The sequence below is a fragment of the Eptatretus burgeri genome, chromosome 1 (assembly GCF_056783735.1).
Source record: "Eptatretus burgeri isolate ZD-2024b chromosome 1, Ebu_testis_v1, whole genome shotgun sequence".
Taxonomy (NCBI): domain Eukaryota; kingdom Metazoa; phylum Chordata; class Myxini; order Myxiniformes; family Myxinidae; genus Eptatretus; species Eptatretus burgeri.
The window spans coordinates 42642816-42668525 of NC_140961.1; the positions used below are offsets into that span (position 1 = coordinate 42642816).

At 43.1% G+C, this 25710-nt stretch overlaps 1 protein-coding gene across 8 annotated transcripts in view; it reads left to right on the top strand.

The window, feature by feature from the left end:
• The window catches only part of PDE10A (phosphodiesterase 10A), a 160815-nt gene that overhangs the window by 74293 nt on the left and 60812 nt on the right, over nt 1–25710 (top strand). For all 8 annotated transcript variants that reach the window (XM_085881256.1, XM_085881266.1, XM_085881248.1 and 5 more), the window contains 4 exons: nt 3768–3819; nt 4458–4600; nt 19913–20005; nt 22336–22522. In XM_085881256.1, coding sequence (XP_085737382.1) covers nt 3768–3819; nt 4458–4600; nt 19913–20005; nt 22336–22522 — 475 coding nt within the window. The remainder of the gene's footprint in view (nt 1–3767; nt 3820–4457; nt 4601–19912; nt 20006–22335; nt 22523–25710) is intronic.

Sequence of the window (25710 nt, forward strand, 5' to 3'; positions counted from 1 at the left end):
ATGAATCAATTAATCCCATGTCCGAAGTACTCAGGCTCATTACGAAGTTGAAGCCTGTTGGTTGAAAGTATGTATACTGTGTCAATACTGTGATAAATATATCTTTTTAATGAGTTATGATATATGTTAAACAATTCCTGTGAAGGAGCTAGAAGGAAGGAGCTGATGGACAACCAATGTCATCACGTAGTAATCGACAGGTAAGTTCCATGATCTTTCGAACTGGTGAATGATTGAAATTAATATCATGCTTTTGTTCATAGTTATGTTAGTTCATAGTTCATAGTACATAGTTATGTACTTTCTTTTTTGTAACTGCACTACTTCTGCTTCTTGTTCTGTGCACTTTCGCAGTTTCAAGGATGATACACTTGCATGGAGTAAATTTAGCGATCGTAATTGCAAGTGTCAAACCACTCGGCCGGTCCAGCAATTAGATTGTAGAGTGAGTCATTTGGACCTTCAGGATCGTGGCATATCCCTGAGGGAGATAATTTGGACGATCTGGGCTGTGCTGTACTCCTGAGTTATGATATTACTTTATATTACAACTTGCATGAATTGAAGATTTAATTACAATGTGGCAATCTTCTTGCTATAAGCAGCGAGTATAGTCTTCACCTCGAACATTACTGCAGTCATGAGTCTACACTCACCACTGAGCACGTCAATCTTTTCTCAGGCTGCTGTGACAATCAAAGGCAGCTCATATATCACACCATAAACCATCCCATTTCAATCCATCGCAAGCCAAAGACCTCCTCAAAGTCATGTTTGGGGGTTGTTTAGCACACTCGCCACACTTGGCAAGTGCATGTTGGTTTAGGGTTGTCAAGTGTGTGGAATATTTCATCGACATCACTTCCTCATTCAACCAAGAGGTAATGAGGGAGGTTCTACGATGATGTTGCATGTTCTTCAAAGGTCACTGTCTCTTCCTTCTCATAAATGTGTGAGTTCACGTTGCATTGAGGTTTTTTTGTTTTCTCTTTACAAAAGCAAGGTTAGTGAAAGATCAAGGTAGAATTGACAGTTGGTTAGTGGGGCAACAATTAGGCACAACCAGCAAGGAAAGATTATGAACAGGAAAACCAGCAAGTAAGAGGGTTGAATTAGTAAGTGTTAATGGGGGTAATAAATGTCATGTTTCAGGATAGGGGATGACATGAGGTTGCTATGCACTGCCTGCTTGAAGCCCTGGAGGGAGGAGTGGGAAAGAACAGCCGATGGAAGGTAGTTCCATAGACTGGAGAAGCAAGGAACAAAGGAGTTGAGGTGTGCCATCAGCCTGGATTTGGGAGATATGACCAATAGAATGTTACTGGAAGAACATGTGCATTCTGGAGTTGATAAGTATGGTCACGACTGATAGAACAGAGGGAAAATATTGGAAGAGGTGGAAAAAAAACAGACAGACAACCGGACCTGCCTGAGATGTGAAAGCAACAAACCTTGTGCTTCGGCCTCGTTGCAGGAGTTTAAACTGATATTTTCACCATTAATACCACTGACACGATGTTAGTTTTTATTGAAGATGCAATCTGCTATTTTCGTGTGCAGAATGTGGCTACATGTAGCATCATTGCTGAGAGTATAACTGTGTTGCTGATGCAGTGAATCCTCGAGGTTAGAAGAATTTGGAATTTGGTTATAGTGCCAGCAATAACTCACCTACTCTTCTTGAAGAACACAGTGAGATATTTAACATTCACCAACTAATACCAGCAGATGGGTCACCCACTTTAATATCCATCCGAGGGACGGCACACACATTGTTGAATCACATTGCCTGTGAAAAACCTGGATAAGAGTTTATAGCTAATTCGAGATTCAAACCCAGGTTGGACAGCTCAAAGGATAGTGTGCATACCTCAAGGCTATCTTGTCAGCCCAATTGATACAAGATATATATATATATATATATATATATATATATATATATATACATACATACATACATACATACATACATACATACATACATACATATACACATACTACATGGCCGAAAGTATGCAGACGCCCCTTGTAATTGGTGGATTCGGCTATTTCAGCCACACCAATTTCTGGCAGGTGTATAAAATCAAGCACACAGCCGTGCAATCTACATAGACAAACATTGGCAGTGGAATGGATCATACTGAAGAATTCAGTGACTTTTAATGTGGCGCTGTCATAGGATGCGTTCCAACAAGTCAGTTCGTCAAATTTCTGCCCCACTTGAGCTACCCCAGTCAACTGTAAGTGTTGTTATTGTGAAGTAGAAATGCCTCAGTAGCAACAACAGCTCAACTGTGAAGTGATCGGCCAAACAAGTTCACAGAATGGGATGGCTGAGTGCTGAAGCACGTAGTGTGGACAAATTGTCTCTCGTCGATTGCAACACTCACTACCGAGTTCCAAACTGCCTCTGGAAGCAACGCCGGCACAAGCACTATTCGTTGAGAGCTTCATGAAATGGGTATCCTTGGCCGAGCAGCCGCACACAAGCCTAAGATCACCATGCGCAATGCCAAGCGTCGGCTGGAGTGGTATAAAGCTCACCGCCATTGGACTCCGGAGCAGTGGAAACGCGTTCTCTGGAGTGATTAATCACGCTTCACCATCTGGCAGTCCGACGGATGAATCTTGGTTTGGCCGATGCCAGAACGCTACCTGCTCAAATATATAGTGCCAACTGTAAAGTTTGGTGGAGGAGGAATAATGAATGGTCTGGGGCCGTTTTTCATAGTGAAGGGGAATCTTAACACTTCAGCATACAATGACATTCTAGACGATTCTGTTCTTCCAACTTTGTGGCAACAGTTTGGGGAAGGCCCTTTCCTGTTTCAGCATGACAATGCCCCTATGCACAAAGCGAGGTACATACAGAAATTGTTTGTCAAGATCGGTGTGGAAGAACTTAACTGGCCTGCACAGAGTCCTGACCTCAACACCATCGAACACATTTGAGATGAATTGGAACACCGCCTGCAAGCCTGACTTAATCGCCAAACATCAGTGCCTGACCTCACTAATGCGCTTGTGGATGAATGGAAGCAAGTCCCTGCAGCAATGTTCCAACATCTCGTGGAAAGCCTTCCCAGAAGAGTGGAAGCTGTTATAGCAGCAAAAGGGGGTGGGGGGGGGGAGGATCAACTCCATATTAATGCCCATGATTTTGGAATGAGATGTTTGACGAGCAGGTGTCCACATACTTTTGGTGTTGTAGTGTATGTCACATTACAATGTAGTGAAACAACCCAAAGCAAAGAATGTTGGCAGAGTTCCTTGAACCACCTTCTTTCCGGTATTCCTTTCAAACATTCTTGTTTCACATGTTTGTTGTGGCGTATTGGCACACGACCTACAGCACACGAGCTGTTCGCGCCCGCGAGGGACTTGTAGCACCAGTAGCATCAGTGGCGACATGTGGTATCATTAGCAGTGTCTTGTAGGTCGTGTGCCTGTACGGTGCATCGAGTGCGTATTAAAGCGGAGTTACGGGCATCCTACGCCCACCCTCTCGCTCGAGACAATAAAGCGGAGTTGTGTTACCCTCCAGCTCGTGTCTGCCTGTTCGCACCTCTGCCACGACACTACATTTGTAATTCATAATTTAATGAGCAATCTAGCCTTTACATTATATTATATGCATTTTGCACTTTTTCTTTTTCAGTCCATGGCATCAAAGTTTATTTGCATTGATCAAAGATTATGAAGTTATTGGATAAGAATAAACAAAGTGAAAATTTTCCTTTTTGTGACTTTGTTCCCTTTCCCTGCAGGACATATTTTGATGATATCGTTGCCATCGATTCTCTCCTTGAACATATAATGGTGAGCACGTGGTTGTGTCTTATTGTTGTTTGCAAGTTTATTAATATGTTTGCTTTCAATGTGGGGGTGTGGGGGCGGGGGCAAACGGTGGGGTTTCCTGCTCAATTCGTTGCCATCCTGGACATGGATAGGGCTGGACAATTCAGCCAAGTTCCAAGTTGGTCTTGCCCTTTATAAACCTCGACTTTGTCTTCAAATGTCCAGGTATAACGAGTCATTGAGTTAACGATAACAGTAATATTAATGAAACTCGGATGTATACTTTGTTAATTGCAAGTTTAAGAGGAAAATAAATGCTAGAGCACTCAGAGATGGTTTTTGGCTGTTTGCAATCCTTTGTATGATTTGCGACCAAGGTGATATTCAGTGTAAATTTTTTAAGTACCTATGATTTCTGAGATTAATTAATGGCTTAGTGTACTGTATGTAGTTTATGGTTAAACACACTCCTTTGTGTTAACTCAGAAACCCAATCCTTAAGACTGATGATGTTTGAGCCAAGCCGAAATGGCTTGGCCGTTATATGGTGATGCTTGCTTTGATTTTGATGGGTGGAATGCCCTGGATCTCAATCATAAATTTATTAGCATTTAACATAACATGATCTGCCTTTTTCTCTTTGATTTTGTGCTTCATAGATCTATGCCAAGAACCTTGTCAATGCCGACCGCTGTGCCCTTTTCCAAGTGGATCACTCGAACAACGAACTCTATTCAGACTTGTTTGATGTTGGCGAGGAAAAGGAGGGTCAACCAGTCTTTCGCAAGACGAAGGAGATCCGGTGATACACATAGATCTATTTGACCATAATGAACAGTAATTTACAACATTGCATCTATAAGGCAAACACGTCCTAACAAAATGCACGCATTTAGTAATCTCGTGAGGCAGTTGTAATCATCATGACAATATTAAGCAAAACACTTTGGGTTTAGGCGAACCTATATAGAATATTCCATCGCATCACTCATACCATATGAAAATTCACTGGCTTAAATTATTCAGATGTTTGTTTTTATATTATACTGTCTGTCTTTCCTTAAATAAGGTATCGAGAGCCACAATATCCACACATATTACTTACTCTCACAAGCAAAACATCGACAGTGCTCACCACCAAGAGTTCGAGCATTTGTAGCGCATAGTGTCACGTACGTATACACACATATGTACACATACGCATGCGCATACTCACATGCTGGTTCATAAATTTTGGATGCATTGTTTGCTTCTCAGAACATCACTCTCAGCACATCACTCTCAGCACATCGCTCATGATTTTTTTTTGCATACCTTGTCGAGGCTCGTATGAGAGCTCACACGCAATGCACAGCAAAGGGGGCATGAGATAAGAGGGGCGGGAGTGGGAAGGACAAAACAGTGGGGAACAGAGACATTCGGAGATCTGTGGACGGGAGAGGGATGGGGCGGGGAACATGAGGTGCACAAGATGGACATGACAGGGACTTTCAGGAAGGAAAGCAGGGAATTTGAAGGAGGTGGGTTTGGGGTGGATTAACGTGGGTAGAAAAGATCAAGGATTTGGATGGGGGACGATAAGAGGTGGTGGTGAACAGCTGGTTTTAAGGCCTGGAAGGAAGAATGGGATTGAACAGAGTGAGGGAGTTTATTCCAAAGGTGGGGAAAAAGAGGAATGAAAGCGTGAAGGTGAGCGGTGATTCATGATATGGTGGGGACAAATTGCAGACAGAGCAAGGGGGGCGAGACCGGAGAGGAGACAGTAGAAGACAGAACGACCACCGACCTGCCTGCAGTGAGAGAGTGAGCCCAAAGACTCAGCCTCATCGTGAGAGATACCAATGATCTGAAATGCCTTGGTTTCCACAGCATGAATCCGAGAAAGGTGAGAGGCAGGAGCACCAGCCCAGAGTGGAGAGCAGTACTCCATCATGCTGCGGCCAAAAGCTTTGTATATGGTCAGGAACTCAGGTGGACTGAGGAAGGACTTTGCACGATGGAGGATTCCCAGTTGGCGACTGGCTTTGGAGGCCAGGTTGGAAATGTGGCTTTCCCAAGAAAGATTATGGCAGATAGTGAGACTCAGAAGCTTGGAATGAAAGGACTTCTTCCAGAGGATTGTTGAGAAAGTAGATGGGGTGGGGGGGGGCGGTCCAAACGGTCCTTTCGGAGGCTGCAGAGTCAGAGGCATGATGCTGGAATGCCAACTTCATATACCACAAACTGTAAAACCAATAAGCTACTGTATAAAGCTTAATTTGTGTTTGGTTGTTTATTTATGCTTCAAAAATGGAAAAAAAACTCCTGAACCAAATCCAATCAAATTTTTGGTGTTGCTGAAGAGTACCCCATGTATGGTTTCTGTCAGGGTAGCATATCTGGGGGAGGGGGTTCGGGGATTGGGGAACACCCCAATTCTCTCTGTGTAATAGGTGCTTCATGTAGCGCCACCCGGTGGTATCTGGAATTACACATCATCTTATTCTTATGTAAAGAAAGTTTAAACAACTTGATAATCTGCATTATGGTGATGTTGAAATCTGAGTGAGAATAATTTGAGATTTTCAAAATGTTTCATTTCACTCATTTTAAGCGGAGGTTCAAACCAAAACATTCAACACGAAGCTTCGCAATGAAGCTTCTTATTCTTATTCTTTATTATTTTTTTTTTAATCTTTCACCAAACTCAAATAGAGGGAGGCTCCAAGTCTCCCTCGATTGGAGTTTGCGTCATCCTCTTGCTCCCATTCTTCCCCACATGCCTTATTTCTCCAAGTCTCCCTATATTTTGTCCCTCAACCCTGCTGTTGCTGTGTTCTTCCAGCCCCTCACCCCAGACATCTAACAAAGTGCCCCACTTCTCCCCCTCTGTTGCCTATAATAAATTGACCTGCATTTGCCTCCGCCGATGAAGTCACCACAGGCATTATGTTTTTGGGTTTGTTTTGAAAAATTATTTATTTTGTAGATGTCTTTGCACTCCCAAAGCACATTTTTCTCCTCATGTTATCCATGCTATTTCAAATTTTTTTTCGTTGCCCTGACCTCACATTATTTACCTTTCAAAAATATCCTGTGATCTCTCATGAGATCTGATAGAAACCTGATGTGATTTTCATTACATCTCATGAGACATTTTTGTGAGATACTATTTTATTATGCCTCTGCAGCTGAAGGCCGGAGGCATTATGTTTTTGAGTTGTTTGTCCAGCTGTCCTGTTATGCGTTTGCCCGTCTATGACCGTTTTCTGTTACTTGTGAGCCACTGAAGCGATTTCCACCAAGCGTGGCTTAAGTATGGGCTGTAATAAGTATTTTGTGATTAGGTTTTGGGTTCAAAAAGTCAAAGGTCTAAGGTCATGTGACCTTTACTTGAAAATCTTTGTTTCCATGATGAATTGTAAATCACTGAGAGGATTTCAACCAAACTTGGCAGAAGTATAGACGAAGAAAAATATGAACTGGTTTGATTTTGGGTTGAAAGTTGAAAGGTCGCAGGTTATGTGCCCTTTGATTGAAGTTTATTTTCAATGCCTTAACTTGTGAACCACTGAAAGGATTTCAACAAAACTTTCCACGTGTGTTGTTTTGTTTATGCCATTTATATTTGTTTTGTTTATGTTTTTCTTTGATTTTATGTTTTTGTTTACACGTATTTTTCTTTGTGTCTGTTTTTCTGCTTTTTATATTTTTTGTTTATGTTTTGTTTATGGCCTTTGTTTTTGTTAATATCTGTCTTTATGTTTGTATGCCTCTGCTGACGAAGTCGCCAGAGGCATTATGTTTTCGGGGTCGTATGTACGTCCGTCCGTCTGTACGTATGCACGTACGTCCATTCATGCTAATTTTCTGTTTTCTCTGCCTCCGCTTATCCAATTGACACAAAATTTTCATTATCGGCACGACTACCATGGAGTTACATTTCAACCACTAGAGGGCATAGTTAGATGAAATCATGGCCAGATTAGAAAGCTTGTCCGCCATCATTGTTCTGGGCAAAATTGCATCTGAAGTACTTGAAAGATGCTGGAAAGTTGTGCTTGTGAAGGTTGTACCAACCGAAGGAGGAGAAGCAGTGGAATTTCCTTTCATAAGTGAGTTATATAGTAAAGTACATGACGTCATAGAGTACATAAAGTCAAACGATAATGAGTTCGTCGTACTTTACTACTAGACCATGACCATGTTAAAGTTAACCATAGTTGTAAACTGATTAATATCATCATTGTTTAATCCAAACAATTGACAAGTTCATTAAATCATTCATCAGTTCAACATTAAAGTGAATAATCGTAGAAATAAAAACGAGCTTCATTTGGCAATAATATTAATGAATGAATAATTCCTCCCACCCAACCACCCCCACCCCCCCTTCCTCCCCAATCCAGGCCCAAACAGATCTGGGCTTGGTGAAAGGCAAGCTAATGCTCAAGCAGTTTGGCAAGCAGGTATGCTACAAGGCTGTGAAGCCAAATTAAAATTTGGTACCATGGACCAGCAGGCTCACCACAATATACAACTAGAAGGGCACTCATTGGAGCGCATACCTCCGCCATGCAATGCCTGATCCACGAGAACATATCAGGCCGAATACGTCTTTGAAATATCATGCTATATATTGTTTTGGCCCCATCTCTCAATAGTGAAGAATCACTTAAAAAATTATTGAGTGAGTCTTCTTCGTTTCGAGCTTGATCTTGATTTTTGATCTCTTTCTTCTCGCCACGCTCAGGGGCGAGGGTCTATGCTTTATACCACCATGGAGCTGCAGCGGCGCCCCTGGGCTATATGTCGGGGCAGGTTTCGAGCAGCCATTGGGTTGTACCGTCATCCAAAACACGCAGGCCGTGTGCCCGTCACAATACGCAAGGCACCGTTGATGGTGGTATCGATCTGGTGGGAATGAGCACTGCGGCACCAGACGGGCGCACAGTACTCGGTGGTGGAGTAGACCAGGGCTAAGGCTGCTGTACGTAACCTGTGGGACGCCGTTCTTAAGGCTTCGCTGTAATTGTTCTGCTTCGCTGTCCGCTACCTGTGGTGAGGGTGAAGCTTCGGTTGGAGACAAGCTCCATGATCATATGGACCATGTGCCTGTCTGGGAGCAGGCGGAGCAGCTTGCAGGTGAGGCCGCTGTGCCATACGGTATCGTAGACGGCTGTGAGATCGAGGAACACAGCACCGGCCTTCTTTTTAGCCTCAAAGCAGTCCTCAATGTCTTGGGTCATAAGAGTGACCTGATCTACGGTAGATTTCCCGCGCTGAAAACCAGCTTGCTCCCGAGGGAGAAGCGGATCTATAATTGGTTTGGTGTGGGCGTAGATAAGACGCTCAAGGATTTTGAAGGGGACACAAAGGAGAGATATCGGGCGATAACTCTTCGGGTCCCCTGGTGGCTTATGAGGCTTGGGGATCGCGACTACTCGGGCTCTTCTCCAGATTTTGGGGATTTTGAGGTGCCGCAAGCAGGAAGATAGGAATTCGCATAACCAGGACTTCAATACAGAGCCAGCATGGAGTATAAGTTCCGGGCAGATGTGATCGGGGCCCGGAGACTTGTGTGGCTTCAGTAGTTGGAGGGTGGTGGCGAGCTCATCTGGGGTGAAGTCATTGCAGATACTTTCGCCGTCTGTTGTTCCGCCCTCCAGAGGTCAGACACCTCTTTGGCCACAAGTCGAGATGACTTGCGGTCCCTCGCTTCGTACACCCCATCCTTCACCAGCTGGGTCGCAATGGCGTTAGCAGAAACGGGGCACTGGCGAGGGAAGCATGCTGACCGGCCAGTGAGGTTGTTAATGATACTCCATGCTTTGCGGCTAGAATGCGAGATGTCGATGGTGTTGATGGCTTTGGTCCACCGCTCAAGCTTCCTTTGGTCGAGCCGCGCGAGTAGATTGGTGGTGGCTCCATTGAAAGCAGTGCCCGGTGGGGCACAAAGGAAGGAGCGGTAGAGGGTCTCGCACTCAGAATCCCAGCACGGCGTATAGTTGTTTCGACGGCCGCATGGGAATGCTTTCTTCGCCGTGGATGTTATGGCGTTGCAGAAGTCCTGGTAAGCCTCGTCCATATTGATGGTATCGGGTGGTGGTAGACCCGTGATGGATTTGTTGGTAAGGAGGCTGTAGCGATTCCAGTCGGCCTTTCTGAAGTTCCATCGCTTCACCGGTGCGCTCGGGATGGGTGCCACGAGCTTAGGAGCAGTGATAAGTGAGGGTCAATGTTGGGACCGCGGGAACTTCTCAAGCACACGTCTGTCAGGGTCGGCACTTGCGAAGGCCAGATCGGGGTTCGTCCCCGTTCCCCAGTGTCCGGAGAGGAAACTGGCTGCTCCCTTCGGATTGTAAAGGAGGTCAAGGTTGTTGTTTGCTGCCCAGGCAGTCAGACACTCTCTGTCGTTGCTAGTGGTGTTATATCCCCAGTCAACGTGCTGGCAATTAAAATCGCAAGCGTAGAGAGTGTGGGAGGGGAACGTGGGTAACGACGATGGGGATATCCGTGAGGGTGGGGGCTTGTAGACGTTGATGATGTTATAGTTTGCAACGTCCACGCACACCCACTCAATCTCGGCATCAGCCAGAGATTGACCGACGAGAGTCCAACTCAGGCTCTCGTGGACAAACGTGGCAAGGCCGTGCTTCCTGCTTTTAGTAGACCCAGCTACTACATAATGTAGAAAGACTAGCATATCTGCAGAGGTGCAGTGGGTCTCTTGGAGGAGGGTGACGAGGGCCCGATTCTTATGGGCAAGCTGCTCCATGACATTGATCTTACTTGTCGCAAGGCCCTCGACATTCAGCTGCAGTATTGTGGGTCGACGGTACTTGTCGGCGGCATGGTCGCTGTCGTGACATAAAAAGGGCGGTTCCCTCGCCACCTGCTGCTGAAAAGCCCGGGTGGAGGCTCGGATATGACAGGCTAGGTTTTGCATACCGTAGCATTTGCTACTTACAGGGGAGACCACGTGAAGGTGCCTATCTTCCTCCCCAATGAGTGAGTGATAAATGTAACATTTTTCCATGATGAGGAAAAAGCATTAATAACACTCACACACATTTGGTCTCACAATTAAGAATCCTCTTTTAAGAAATCAATTGGAGAAGTTTTTTATTTTTTTTGTTATTTTGGACTATGTAAAAAGTTTCACACCATCACAAGATCACCATTCATTACTGGGTGCCACCATCTTTAAACCGCAGTGGTTAGTGGAATATCTTATTCAATATTAAACGCATGTTTTTTGTTCTTTAAAATGATTACTTCAGTCGAAGAATTAAAATTGTTCAGTTATAAGACATCAGTTTGCTTTTAAAACCTTTCGCCTAAACTTTAAAAAATATACACCGACAAAGCACCAAAATACAAAATGACCCTCTCAAATCCCAAGGGAGGAGTTCCAGGAGAGTGAACTATTGTTTAAATGGAAAATAAAGGGTTTCATTCAGATCCCCTCCACCAGACCCCAGTTGCCTATGTGTACACAGTAAGGTACCGCACAGTTGAAAGGATAGGTTTCAGAAGACGTCACAAAAATATAAACATGCAAATATGATACCTGTTTACAGATACCTCGCATACAATGATAAAAATAAAAGTTTAACTACCAAGCCACTTGACAAATTATTAACGGATTGATTAAAAATAATGCATGAATGCCTCTGTAGATGTAGCTGATAACACTTCAGGGGTGTGTGATTCAAAGTGCTCAAACAAGCTCTCCAACCCTTAACAACATGGCGGTCTCCAAAATAACCAATGACATCATGGTACACGAGCTGTCCGGGCTCAATTTTCAGTTTCACTCGATCCTCTTGTGACAACTTCCTCAAACTAAGTTATTGTGTTTGCAGCAACTACAGAGTATGAGGAAGAGGGAAAGATAGATCAAGAAATGGGGAGTCAGAAGGAGGAGCCTCTTTCTAAGCTTATTTATATACCTACCGTACCACTTTGCATTTTAGGGAGAGGTTCTGAATGTCTGTAGATCTTGAATCTACACCAATAAATGTCTGTGTGTGTGTGTGTGTGTGTGTGTGTGTTTGTCTGTGTCTGTGTCTGTGTCTGTGTCTGTGTGTGTGTGTGTGTGTGTGTGTGTGTGTGTGTGTGTGTGTGTGTGTGTGTGTGTGTGTGTGTGTCTGTGTGTCCTGCTTAACTCCAAAATCATAAAACCTAGCAGCCTGAAACTTTGCATGCAGACTAAGAAAACTCCAAGGAAGAGCAAGATTTAAAATTGGGTGTTTGGGAAAATTAAAACACCCCTTATGAAGATAATTAATGGCCATATTTAATTATATCTTTAATCAGGGTAATTCTTGGCCACTTCACTCTCTTGGGTCTTAAGGCCTTTCCTGGGTAACCTCACTGGGGTCTGAAGCCGCCATGTTTTTTTTGCCTGCTCAACTTTGCCTTGACTTGGAACAGGCCGCAACAAATTTCCCAACGATAAAGTTTTTTTTTTTTTTTTCACTTCCTCACTCATATTATCGAATGCCTGTTCATCATAGCTATTAATCGCTGTATACATCACTTTTATAAGTACTATAGTTTTCAAATTAGAAGCTTGGAGTGATTTCATGCATTATATGATATGATTTTCCACGATGTACTCTCATGGACAAATTAAAGTATATCATCAAAATATTTTAGTTTTGAGGATCGGATATCGTCCGGACTAAATAAGTGTCGAAATCAGGAGTGAAATCTGATAATTTAAAGAAATAATGAGTCTTATAACTATGCCAATTCACTGATTTACTTTAAGCAAGCAAGGCTATGTTTCCTCCTCCTCCTTAAACACACAAGAAAATGGGAAATTTCCAAAGCATTAAACTTATCTTTTTTGACTGTCTGGAGAATTATATTGAGAGAACAAAAAATTTAGGAATCTGCAGAAATGAACGAGCTTCATTGAGCTATACGATTTAATGCATTCACTGCGAGACCTTGTGCCCTGACCCCTGGAGGGACGGCCTATCCATAGAATCTGCCAGATCAGTGGCTACTGATCAGTGGAGGTTTCGCAACGTGCTCTACAGGGAATCAAAGCAAATCTAGTGAAAAATGGACGTTTTAAAATAAAGTTTTATAACATTTGTGCGGACCCCAAACCGATGCACCACGTGACACGTGCACAAATAAGCAGGCGAGATGGCGGATTATCTGCAATGTTTATTTGACAGGCGATTGAACTTTGCAATGTCTACAGGGTTGTTCTGCAGTAAGCTGCAACTCTTTTGTGCATAAAGTCATGATTTCAACGAATTCATTTTATTTCAACAACTGTTGCCTGTGCGGTGAAGACCGACTTTAAAGTTAAAAGGATCTTATATGATATGCAGTGACAGCCTGGCCAACTGTTCCTGATCAACCATTTCATTGGAGTGCTTGATTGAGTGCTGAAGCCACTTGCCAAACATCTTACAGTCAATAGAGGAACCGCAGAATGTCCTTCTGAGCGAATTCTTCACTCACTGCGAACACTTTTGCCAGCCATGTCATTCAGAGCAAGTGGTTCCTGTTCCGTCGCCCCGAGCGAGTGGTTCGTGCTCCGTCGTCCCGAGCGAGTGGTTCGTGTTCCCTCACACCGAGTGAGTGGTTCGTGCTCCGTCACCCCAAGCGAGTGGTTCGTGCTCCGTCACCCCGAGCGAGTGGTTCGTGCTCTGTCACCCCGAGCGTGTGGTTCGTGCTCCGTCACCCCGAGAGAGTGGTCCGTGCTCCGTGCTCCGTCACCCCAAGAGCGTGGTCCGTGCTCCGTCACCCTGAGAGAGTGGTCCGTGCTTCCTCACCCCAAGAGAGTGATCCATGCTCAGTCACCCCGAGTGAGTGGTTCGTGCTCCGTCACCCCGAGTGAGTGGTTCGTGCTCCGTCACCCCGAGAGAGTGGTCCGTGCTCCGTCACCCCGAAAGAGTGGTTCGTGTTCCGTCACCCCGAGTGAGTGGTCCGTGTGCCATCACCCCGAGCGAGTGGTTCGTGCTCCGTCATCCCGAGCGATTTGTTCATGCTCCATCATTCTGAGCAAGTCATTGTGAAATAATGCCTTATATCCGAGCCGTTTGCTGTATCAACATGTTTTCTAAATTACCGAGCCAAATTATTTTTCCACCTGTCACACACAGCTGTTTATCAAGAATAATGTTTGTGAACATCTCCTTGAAACATCTATATAAATGCAACATTGTTTTTCAGTGAAAGCAACTCAAGGTTTTTGGGTTTATACAGTGAGTACTGTAGTTGGTAATTACACTGACTACAACCTGCCGATTTACTAAAAATTGCCGATGTCGGCCGTGTGTGTGTGTGTGTGTGTGTGTGTGTGTGTGTGTGTGTGTGTGTGTGTGTGTGTGTGTGTGTGTGTGTGTGTGTGTGTGTGTGTGTGTGTGTGTGTGTGTGTGTGTGTGTGTGTGTGTGTGTGTTGTTCATAAAGCATAACATATTCTCTCTGCTAACTGCTAACTCCCCTACCCCCACTTTTCTCTCTCTATCTCTATCTCTATCTCTATCTCTATCTCTATCTCTATCTCTATCTCTATCTCTATCTCTATCTCTATCTCTATCTCTATCTCTATCTCTATCTCTATCTCTATCTCTATCTCTATCTCTATCTCTATCTCTATCTCTATCTCTCTCTCTCTGTCTGTCACTGTCTGTCACTGTCTATGGACATATCCAGATGGTGGTTATGTCTGGACGGTGTTTTTTCCGGACTTCTCCAAGCAGTGTTTGTCTCCAGCCAGCTTGGCTCCGGACGCGTCTGGGTGGTATTTATGTCTAGATGGGAGTTTGTCTCCGGACTGTGTTTATAGTTTGAGCAGGAGGAAATGGATTTCAGACATTATTTTGTTTCCATATTCACTGTTATTCTCTGCAGAATCATTTTGATGAAACAGTATAAATCGTAATTAACACTACCGCACGTCTGCCTTCCCTTCCTCTCACCTCACACTGTCTTGCCTTCCCCCACCCCTCCTCGCTTCCCCTCGCTCCTCTCTCCTTTCCCCACCACCTCTTCACTCTCCCCACTTTCTCTCCCCCACTCCTCTGTCCCTCTTCCCCCCTCTTTTTTTCCCTCCCCCCTTTGGTATTACCATCAGCGAAGCGATGGGTGGTATTTGCTTGTGGTAAAATAAAAATTAAAGAAAGAAATGCATGTTTAAACAATATTGTGAGAATAAATAACAGAGGTGTGCCTCTGAACATTTGATTGTAGCTAGTATGGTTTTGAGTCCGACTACGGTCGTCATTTTTGCTAACACAACAAAGCACCTCTCTTACCCACTTGCCACACATGCCGAGTGGCAAGGTGAGCGGCTCGCAAAGCAGTTGATATGGAAAGACTGGCTTGGAAAGCAAAAGCAAGCCACTTGCTCATGTAACATTCCCCTGGTCATGCTGATCACAGAAAACACTAGAACGGCACTCAGTAGAGTGTGATGCACCTCAACAAAACTGAACGGTTTATGTTGTATATCCCACTGATAGGCCAGATCTGGATCCGGACATGAACCGAAATCGAATCGGCTTGTTCTTGTCACCTAACCAACTCATCCCCCTTGTTAACCTCCGCCATCTTCGAAGATGGATGGAGGTTACTGTTTTCACCCCTTTCTGTTTGTTTGTTTGTTTGTTTGTGAACAGTATTATGGAAAAACTCCTCGACGGATTTCGACGAAACTTGGTGGGGGGGTTAGGTATGGTCCAAGGATCATGCCATTAAATTTTGGACTTGGTCCCCCCCCCCCAAAAAAAATTGTTAGAGAATTTTTTTTTGCATTTCTACATGTTTTAAGTGATTTCCAACCCCCCCCCCCAAAAAATAGAGAATTTTTTTTTGCATTTCTACATGTTTTAAGTGATTTCCAACCCCCCCAAAAAAATTGTTACCCCCCCCAAAAAAAATTTCAAGAGAATTTTTTTTTTGCATTTCTACATGTTTTAAGTGATTTCCAACCCCCCAAATTGTTACCCCCCCCCCCAAAAAACGAGAATTTTTTTTGCATTTCTACGTGTTTTAAGTGATTTCCAACCCCCCAAAAAAATTGTTTGAGGAAAAGAATTTTTTTTTTTGCATTTTTACATGTTTTAAGTGATTTCCAACCCCCCCCAAAAAAAAAATTGTTACCCCCCCCCAAAAAAGATTTTTTTTTTTTTTTTTGCATTTCTACATGTTTTAAGTGATTTCCAACCCCCCCCCCCCAAAAAAAAAATGTTGGAGAAAAGAACTATAACTCTGTCAGCACTGTTGACATCATATTTAATGAATAAGATATAAGGTTCACTTGAGTGACCCAGCAGTATTGGCGGCAGAGGTTTTGCACTCTCCCGAGTGCTCCCCCTCTAGTTTCATCTGAATGCATCCACAGTTTTTTTTGAAATATCATGCCATATATCGTTTTTGGCCCCATCTCTCAATGGTGAAGAATCACTTTAAAAATTAAACAATTCTCGTATCCAGATCCGGATTCGGATATTCACGAAGATCTTATCAATTCTTGCTTGTCACGCACAACCTGTCCACCAAGTTTCATCCGAATCTGTCCAAAGCTTTTTGAGTTATCATGCTATATATCGTTTTTGTCTCTATCTCTTCAATGGGAAAAATCTCTTTAAAACAATTTCGTGTCTGGATCTGTATTTTCACCAAAATATAATCATTTCATCCTTGTTACACACCAAACCTGTCCACCAAAATTCGTCCGAATATATCCACAACATTTTGAGATATCCTGGTCACAAATAAACAGACAGGTGAAAACATCACCTCTGCCCACCTTCGGTGGTGGAAGTAAAAATTGAAATAGGAACGGTGGTGTGTGTGCGAATTTAACATCTGCGCCTTCATACACACACACATGGCTGTGAAATGCTGTCAACTTCTTGGTCATGCTGTCAACTTCCCTCGCATGCGGGAAAGATGAAGCAAGGAAGGAGGAAGATCAAGTGAGGGATAATGAGGGTGTAATGCTAAATGGTAATTGTGGGGGATTTGTCAGAGCTGCCAAAACAAAATCGTAAATACGTCGTGGAAAATCGCAAATCATTCACATGCCAAACAGAAGCTGACATTTGCAAGGGACTACAAATTGAATACGCTATGTTGTTTTTTTTTCTAAAAATGGAGAAAAATGCACAAGAGCAACCAAGAAGTTGGTCAATAAATAATGTTGACAAATGTTAGGTTGAAGATGATGAATCGATTTTCATGTGGATCGTTTATTATAGCTTAAAATTTTTTTACAAGCAATTACCACCCATTGTTTGCTGACAGTAATACTAAAGGGGGGAGGGAGAAAAAGAGGGGGGGAGAGGGAGAGAGGGGAGGGGAGAGAGATGAGGTGGAGGGGAAAGGAGAGAGGAGGGAGGGGAGCGAGGAGGGGTGGGGAAAGCCAAGACAGTGTGAGGTGAGAGGAAGGGAAGGCAGATGTGCGGTGGAGCGTTAATTACGATTCATACTGCCTCATCAAAATTATTCTGCAAAGAATAATAGTGAAGATTGAAACAAAAGAATGTCTGAAATCCATTTTATACTGATCATACTAAAAACACAGCCCTGAGCTAAACTCCCGTCCGGAGACAAACTCGTGTCCGGAAAAATCTGGAGAAAAACTCCCATCCAGACATAAATACCGCCCAGATGCGTCCGGAGACAAACACCACCCGGGCTTATCCAGAGCCAAGCTGGCTGGAGACAAACGCCGCTCGGACACGTCCAGAGACAAACTCCTACCAGACATAAACACCACCTGGACACATCCACAGAAAAACACCATCCAGACATAACCACTCGTTCAGGGCGATGGGGCGCAAACCACTCGTTCAGGGCGACGGGGTGCGAACCACTCGTTAAGGGCGATGGGGCGCGAACCACTCGCTCAGGGCGACAGGGCACGAACCACTCGCTTAGTGTGACGGGGAACGAACCACTCGCTTAGTGTGATGGGGCACGAACCACACGCTCAGTGTGACGGGGCACGAACCACACGCTCAGTGTGACGGGGCACGAACCACACGCTCAGTGTGACGGGGCGCGAACCACTCGATCAGGGCGACAGAGCGCGAACCACTCGCTCAGGGTCCTCCACCATTCATCATCTTGCCTGCTCTACTGTGCACGTGTCATGTGGTTAATCGGTTAGGAGTCCACGCAAACGTTCTAACTTTTTCTTAAAACGTCAGCTTCTTCCCAGATTTGCTTTGATTCCCTGTAGAGCACCTCGCGAAACCTCTACATATATAGACATAGATCTGGCAGAAGCTTTGGATAGGCAGTCCCTCTGGGGGACAGGGTGTTAGGTCCTGCAGTGAACGGATTCAATCATGTAGCTCAATGAAGCTGGTTGTTGCATTCCTATTTTTTTTGTTCACTCAATATAATTCTCCAAACAATCGAAAAAGATAAGTTTAATCCTTTGGAAATTTCACTTTTTCTTGTGTATGTCTGGAGGAAGGAACAAAGACTTGCTTACTTAAGTAAATAGGAATATCGGCTTAGTTATAAGACTCGTTATTTCTTTAAATTATCAGATTTCACAACAGATTTCGCCACTTATTTAGTCCAGACGATATCAGATCCTTAAAACCGAAATAATATTTCGATGATATACTTTAATTAGTGCGTGAGAGTAGATCGTGGGAAATTTCATCATATAATGCATGAAATCGCTCCAAGCTACTAATTTCAAAACTATAGTACTTACAAAAGCGATGTATACAATGATTCGTAGCTATGATGAACAGGCATTCGATACGAGTGAGGAAAGTGAAAAAAACACTGTCGTTAAGAAATCGTTGCAGCTTGTTCCAAGTTAAGGCATAGTTGTGCATGCCAAAAAACATGGTGGCTTTAGACCACAGCGAGGTTACCCAGGAAACGCCTTCAGTCCCAAAGAGCGAGGTGGCCGAGGTTCGCCTGATGAAGGATATATTTATAAAAGGCTGTTATTTATCTTCAAAAGGGGGTGTTTTTAATTTGAATTTATGGAAGGCACACACACACACACACACACACACACACACACACACACACACACACACACACACACACACACACACACACACACACACACACACTGCCTTTTATTTGTGTAGATTAATTAATTTATTAAATTCGTATTATTTTATTATTACTATGTTTTTTTTGTTTTCTTTTTACCATTGCGGAGCTGAGCTCCACCTGGGATGGACTGAGCTTCCAGAGTGGTGCTCCAGTGTGCTCTCACACCACTTTACCCTTGGTGCCGGTGATAACTCGCCTCCTGTTTTGAAAGACACCATGGGATCTTTCACGTTCACCAACAACCAGTGCTGGTGGGACTGGTCCTCAACATCCTTCCAATGGATGTCACACATGTTGATGAATTGCCTTGCATGCCAAATATCAGGGTGACAATTTAAAGCTGAGCCCAGATTGAACCCTTGGTTCGTCATGTTGGTGGTTAGTGTGTGGACCTCTAAGCTATCGTGACAGCCTATGTTCATTGTTTCGTAATGTCTTTGCAATTCATGCAAATGTATATTGGCGTCTCAAGATATCCTTTCCTACATGTAAAATGTAAAGAAGACTTTCTTTGCGCCCCAGCCAAAATAGAAACACTTCAATATTTTCTGTTTTATTCACACAATTGAAAATCAGTCGATTTCAAATAATTTTGGAGAATTTTAAAGTTCCACCATTTTAGGAAGCATTTGAAAAGGAAATAGCTGCAATTTTTTTCATTCGTAATAATAATAATAATAATAATCATAATAATGCCGAGGCAGTTTCATTGGCAAGAAGTACAGTCCTGGATGGGTTGCCACTCCGACGCAGGTTACCCCAAATGGTTATTACCCCAGTACACTGGTACTCATTTTGCCAACTTTGGTAGGATGACAGGCTGAGTCAACCCCACCTGGTGTTATTTCAATGGCAGACAGGGGCTCAAATTCAGGACCCTTAGGTCCCAAGCCAGCCACCTTAACCACGAAGCCAACGCCAAGCTAATTTTTCTCATTACTATGTAATAACATATGGATTTGTTTACATTACCTACGTGAAGCATTTATTTGTCCCAGACTTAATTATCATATGTTCCTCCTGTATCCCACACCCCTCCCCGCTCCCCCTCTTCCAACCTCACAGCTTTTCAATTGACAAAGGAATTGCTGGGCAAGTGGCAAAGACTGGCGTTATTCTGAACATTGCAGATGCTTATGCAGATGATCGTTTCAACAGGTGAGAGGTATCTATTCTGCCATTTACCAAAAACAACATCCTCAAAACAAAGTCTGTAAGCTTTTGCTGTATTTTAACCATTTATGTTGGACATGTGTTTCCGTTAAATGCCCCTTTATCAAAAAAGAAGAAAAAAACCACGAAAAACATGGAATCATTTTGATGAAATAAAACTACCTTCAGTTCAAGATTAAGGCTTGTCTAACGAATACACACTCACCTTAACGCAAAGGTCCTAACGCATAGTCGTTGCCTTCAGGCTTCTTCGGCAAGACAGTCGGCTTAAAATGCTGGCTGGGCCCCAGACTTTGTGACCACTTAAGTATACCTTCATCAATTGTCTCATTTGCAGAGCCCATCGCATAATGAGCAACATCAAAATGATTGACCAATCAATTGGAAGATGAATGAGATGAAGGGAAACTTCAACCAAACTTAATTCACCATAGAAAGACTTCACAATCATGTACTAAATAGAGTACTGTACCATGTTCCACCATCCAAAAAAGGTCATGTGCAATTTTCACATGGGCTTTCACAAGTTCCTATCAACACCGGTTCCAGACTGTGCTGTCTCTGCCGTAATGACTTAATCAGCAGAACAACATGTTTAATATGAAACATGTAAAACAAAAATCTCTGATGCAATGACATCATGATTTGAAAGGTGCTGGGAACACCAACAACACCTTAAAGACAAACAAAGAAGCAAAGGTAGAAATATAAGTAGAAATAGAAAGTAGTTAAACAATTAGAGGTTTCCATTACCAGTTTATTTTATGAGTCCATTCAGTTTCCTCAACTGCGCAGACACTTCGTCAGATAACAATACCAGACTGGAGCTGTCCTGTCTTATTGTTTTATTTTGTTCCCTGTTCTGTTAATTATCAAAATGTTGCATGTATTTAATCCTGTCATATTGATTTTGAGTTTGGCTCGGCCTCCGCTCATCCGTGTGTTTGCAAGTGTTAGCCGTGACAAATTATCCCTCTTTTCTTCTGTGTTTCCTCTTCTCATGCTTTCCCCACACCATACTTCTCCGTTTTCTCGCGTCTTCTTAAAAAGTGAAAGAAAAAGATTCAAAGAATTCCCCCACCACCCCTACAAACAAAAACATCACTAACTTATTTTGTCCTGTTCCTACTTCCTTGCTCATTCTCGATCATCCTTTTCCTCTGCGCTACTTTTCTGAGGTCTGTCTTACTTTCAGAACTAATTGCTTCCTCGTTATATTCAAAGATGCTTTTTGAATTACATTTGAAAATGCTTCTCCTCCCTTCACTGTCCTTCCCAAGCACCTCCTGCTCAGCAGCTTCGTCTTCTTCCCACATTTTCTGTTCCCTTTCTGTCTGGCTTGCAAACCAGAGACCTGATTCCCATCATTGCAATCCTCCAATGCTACTTTCCTTCGTGCTTTCAACAACTCTTCCCTTCAACCTGATCGTAATGTCTGTCTTAATTTGGCAGAACCGAACCCTTTTCAGAAGAAGGTCCAGAAGTGAAATCGGTTTTAAACTGGTTTTAAACGAGTGCCAGCTCACGGCTGTTATCGCTAGCATGTCTGTACCCCCCATGCATCTTGCCACCCGCACCCTTTGCCGCACCGACCCTAATCTCATCCTCTATGGCAATACTCCCTCCAGTGCTTCAAGCAAGTGGTGCACCTCCCTATGATGTCATCCTCCATCCTGACCCTGAATCTTTTCTACCCCCATTAACTCTACCTTCCCCAACTCAATCACTTGCAGGATACTCTTTTCTCCCCCTGCTTGCTCTTCTTCTTTCCAGTTCATTAATTCCCTTGCTAACTGTGTCCAACTGTGGCCCTACAGCCCCAATCTCAGTACTTTGCCTTTTACCCTCTCATCTCGCTCTTCCGTGATCCTCAATTTTATATACAAAAAAAAGATAGAAGAAGAAAAATACAAGGAAGAAAGAATAAGGCGAGCACAGATAAATGTGTTTTACAGTTCCTGCATATCTTAATCAGTATGAGTCTACAATCTATCATACTATCATTGACAATCTATGATGAGTGGTTTGTAAAGACCATTATACACACATCACCACCTGCAGAGACATCCTGTATTGTTATCGGTGATTGCAAACAACAACAAAAAAAACAATTAGCTTTTGAGCCAATGATGTGAGACGTTTGCTTTCATCATGACATTGCATTGAAATATTTGGAGATGTTATCGACCATGGCTCAAAACAAGGTAACTGTGAATTAAGATGCTAATTCTTGAAACAACAACTCCAAAAGCAGGAATTTGTCTGAGCTTGAGAAAACTAAAACTGGAATGAACCTTGTCTGCCCTTTGTTCCAGAGAAGTGGATCTATACACGGGATATACGACCAGAAACATCTTATGCATGCCAATTGTGAGCCGTGGCTTGGTCATCGGGGTCATTCAGATGGTGAACAAACGTTCTGGCGGAGCTTTTTCAAACACGGATGAGAACAATTTTAAGATGTTCGCCGTATTTTGTGCACTTGCTCTGCACTGCGCAAATGTGCGTACTATTGTTTTCACATTACATTATCCTTACTGTTACATTATCCGTATTTTAGTTTGTGAGTTTTACTTGTCTGGTATCTGGCTTGCAAGGTGCTTGCAAGCTTTTACTACCACCTCATCTGGTAACCTGACATGTTCCATCCAGTGTTTCCAATTTTTTTTCCATTCAGTGTCAAGGCTCATCTCGTGCATACAATGAACCAGGATGTAAGAAAACGAAATTAACAATAAAAAGGGAGAGGGTGGGGATGGGAACACACAAACAGCAGGGTTGAGGGACAAAATAGAGGGATACTTGGAGAAATAAGGGATGTGGGGAAGAATGAGAGCAAGGGGAGAACACAGGGGGTGAACAAGAAATGTGCGGAGATATTATTCACTGCACCTTCGACTGTATTTTGTAAAACAACAAAATGCTTAATTACACAACTCACAATTTACCTTTATAGTTTCACAGTTTGAATTTTAGCAGCATGCTTCCATCAAACCCATAGACTCACTCTCCCAACCTTGCTCTCCAGTGCTTGCTCTCCCACACTCCAGTGCTTGTTATAGGATAGCTGCCATAGCCACTGGGCCAACCTCTTTATTAGCCCATCCGCCGCGTAGCAGGAGACATTGGCCTGAGCTTTAATAGCACGTTCAGTGTGTGTGTGTGTGTGTGTGTGTGTGTGTGTGTGTGTGTGTGTGTGTGTGTGTGTGTGTGTGTGTGTGTGTGTGTGTGTGTGTGTGTGTGTGTGTGTGTGTGTGTGTGTGTCAGACCATAATTGTTTTTTTAACCATTTGAGATTTTGTCATCAAATTTTCAGCGAACCATTATTATGAGACGATGGAGAAGACTAATTAATAATTGGGTAAAAATGTCAAATGGCAAAGTCACAGCAAGTACAAATAGGCCTTCTCAGCCTGTTCGCCACATAGCGCGAGACTGCCGGGTTTTGTAAACGCTTCCATGTTTCTTCATTTACTATTTGAACTTTTGTCATCAAATTTTTAACAAACTTTTATTATGAGAATATGAATAACTCTCATTAAGAAATTTTACAAAGGCTCGTCCAGATACAGCACAAACCAGGTCAAAGACATTACTAGTCATCACTGTACATCATCATGAATTACAAGGACACAAGTCAACACTGGAAAATCACATCCTGGGTGAACTACATCATGAGCCAGAAGTTCAGGTGGAAATGCTAACGGGCCAAGTCGCGCATCATTTTAGGCTTTGAGCCAAAGGTTGTGCCTTATTTTATAACATTTTCTTTGACATTTCAACCACACAGCACAACAAAAATCTCCTCTGATTTGTCAATAAATTTCACGAAAAAAATGTCGAATTTGTACAATATATCTTTACTATTTATTGAAAGTTTAATTTCTGAATTTTTATTGCAAAAGTATTCTAGTTTGTCAATTTTTCTGAATTCATAAATTAACTCTCCACCCCATTCCTGGATGTGTATAAATGAGTCCAAAATGTATCAACACATTACTTAGGACATGGGTTTGAGGAAGTTAGGAGTGGAGGAATGGTTGATCAGAGTAGTGATGACAATATAAGAATGCGCACAGCTGTAAGGACGAAGGATGGGAACAGTGGCGAGTTTGAGGTGAAGGTGGGAGTGCATCAAGGGTCGGTACTAAGTCCACTACTATTTGTAGTTGTGATGGAGGTGCTGGCTCGGACCGCAAAGGAGTGTTTACCATGGGAGTTGTATGCAAATGATTTGGTGTTGCTTGCGGAGAGTAGGGATGGACTGAAGGAGAAGATGAATCAATCCATCCATCCATTGGGACCATACTCTGTGCAGAGCGTTGGTGCTGCCTAAGCAGTCTCCTTGGCTATTGGGCACAATCCTGGATGGGTCACCACTCCGACACAGGATACCAGCATGCTGGCACTCATTTTACCTGAGTGGGTTCACGGAAAATGTAGTGGTGTGAGAGGGTCATTAACCAGTGTGTTAGCTACATTCAAGTGTAAGGTGTACATAGAGGGAGTTGCAGATGGAGGAAATGGTGAGTTGGAACTTGGAGACGATGTGAAGTTGGAAGGTGTGAAAACATTTTGCTCCTGAGGAGACATTCTGAATGGAGAAGGTGGATCAGACTCGGCGAAGGTTGCTCGAGTGAGATGTGCATGGAAGAAGTTTCAGGAACTGAGTGGCGTGCTGACAAGGAGGGAAGTGTCATTGAAGTTGAAGGGAAAGGTGTATGCTATATGTGTGAAAGGTGCTATGATTTATGGAAGCGAGACATGGGGAATGAACGTCGATCAGCAACAAAGACTGTAAAGGGTGGACATGCAAATGGTTCGGTGGATGTGCGGAATATCGTTGAGAGTGAGGAAGACAAATGATGAATTGTGGAAGATGATGGGAAGAGAGCCTGTGATGAATGTTGTGATGAGAAACTGGTTGGGTCATGTGTTGAGGAAGGATGAAAGTGACTGGGTAAGAAGAGTGATGGAAATGAATGTAGAAGGAAGTAGAGGACAGGGAAGACCGAGAAATACTTGGCTAAAGGTGGTGGAAGAAGAAATGTGGGTAAGGGGGTTAACAATGGGAGATGCAGAAAATATGGCAAAGTGGAGAAGATTGTCATGGGGCCTGCAAGGCTTATCCCCACTCTCGCAGAGAAAATGGCCTTTAAAATGCCTGTTGTTGTTGTTGTTGTTGTTGTTGTTATTGTTTTTGTTGTATTACTTAGCTACCGATCTTTGTAGAGCCCTTTTGTTGTTCTCTTGTGAACATGTCAAGAATACAACATTAATGCTTTGACTTTAGGTGAAACCAACTGATGTTGTGCATGTGGTTAGTTGAACCACAAGGTGTAAGAGGGGAGGAAAGCATTTGGCTGCACAGAAAAATATATATTTGTTTTTGGAAACTTTTGTTTTTTTTCTAACCATTTTTTTGTGAATGCTTTTTGAAAAATTTTCACACTATTGTCCTCAGTTCTTTTGTGAAAACCAACCGAGATTTTGTGTGTCTCAACATTCCTTAGTTCCTAACAGCTTAGTATACTGAAACGCAAAAGAAACTTACCACTTGTTTGAAATGTAATAAAATTGTAACAGTTCAAAATAAAACAAACCAACAATTGCTAATTGAAACATTGGCATTTTATTGATGACATGTCAAGTTTTTGACCAAGACACACCATCTCATAAGTTTGTTCTAC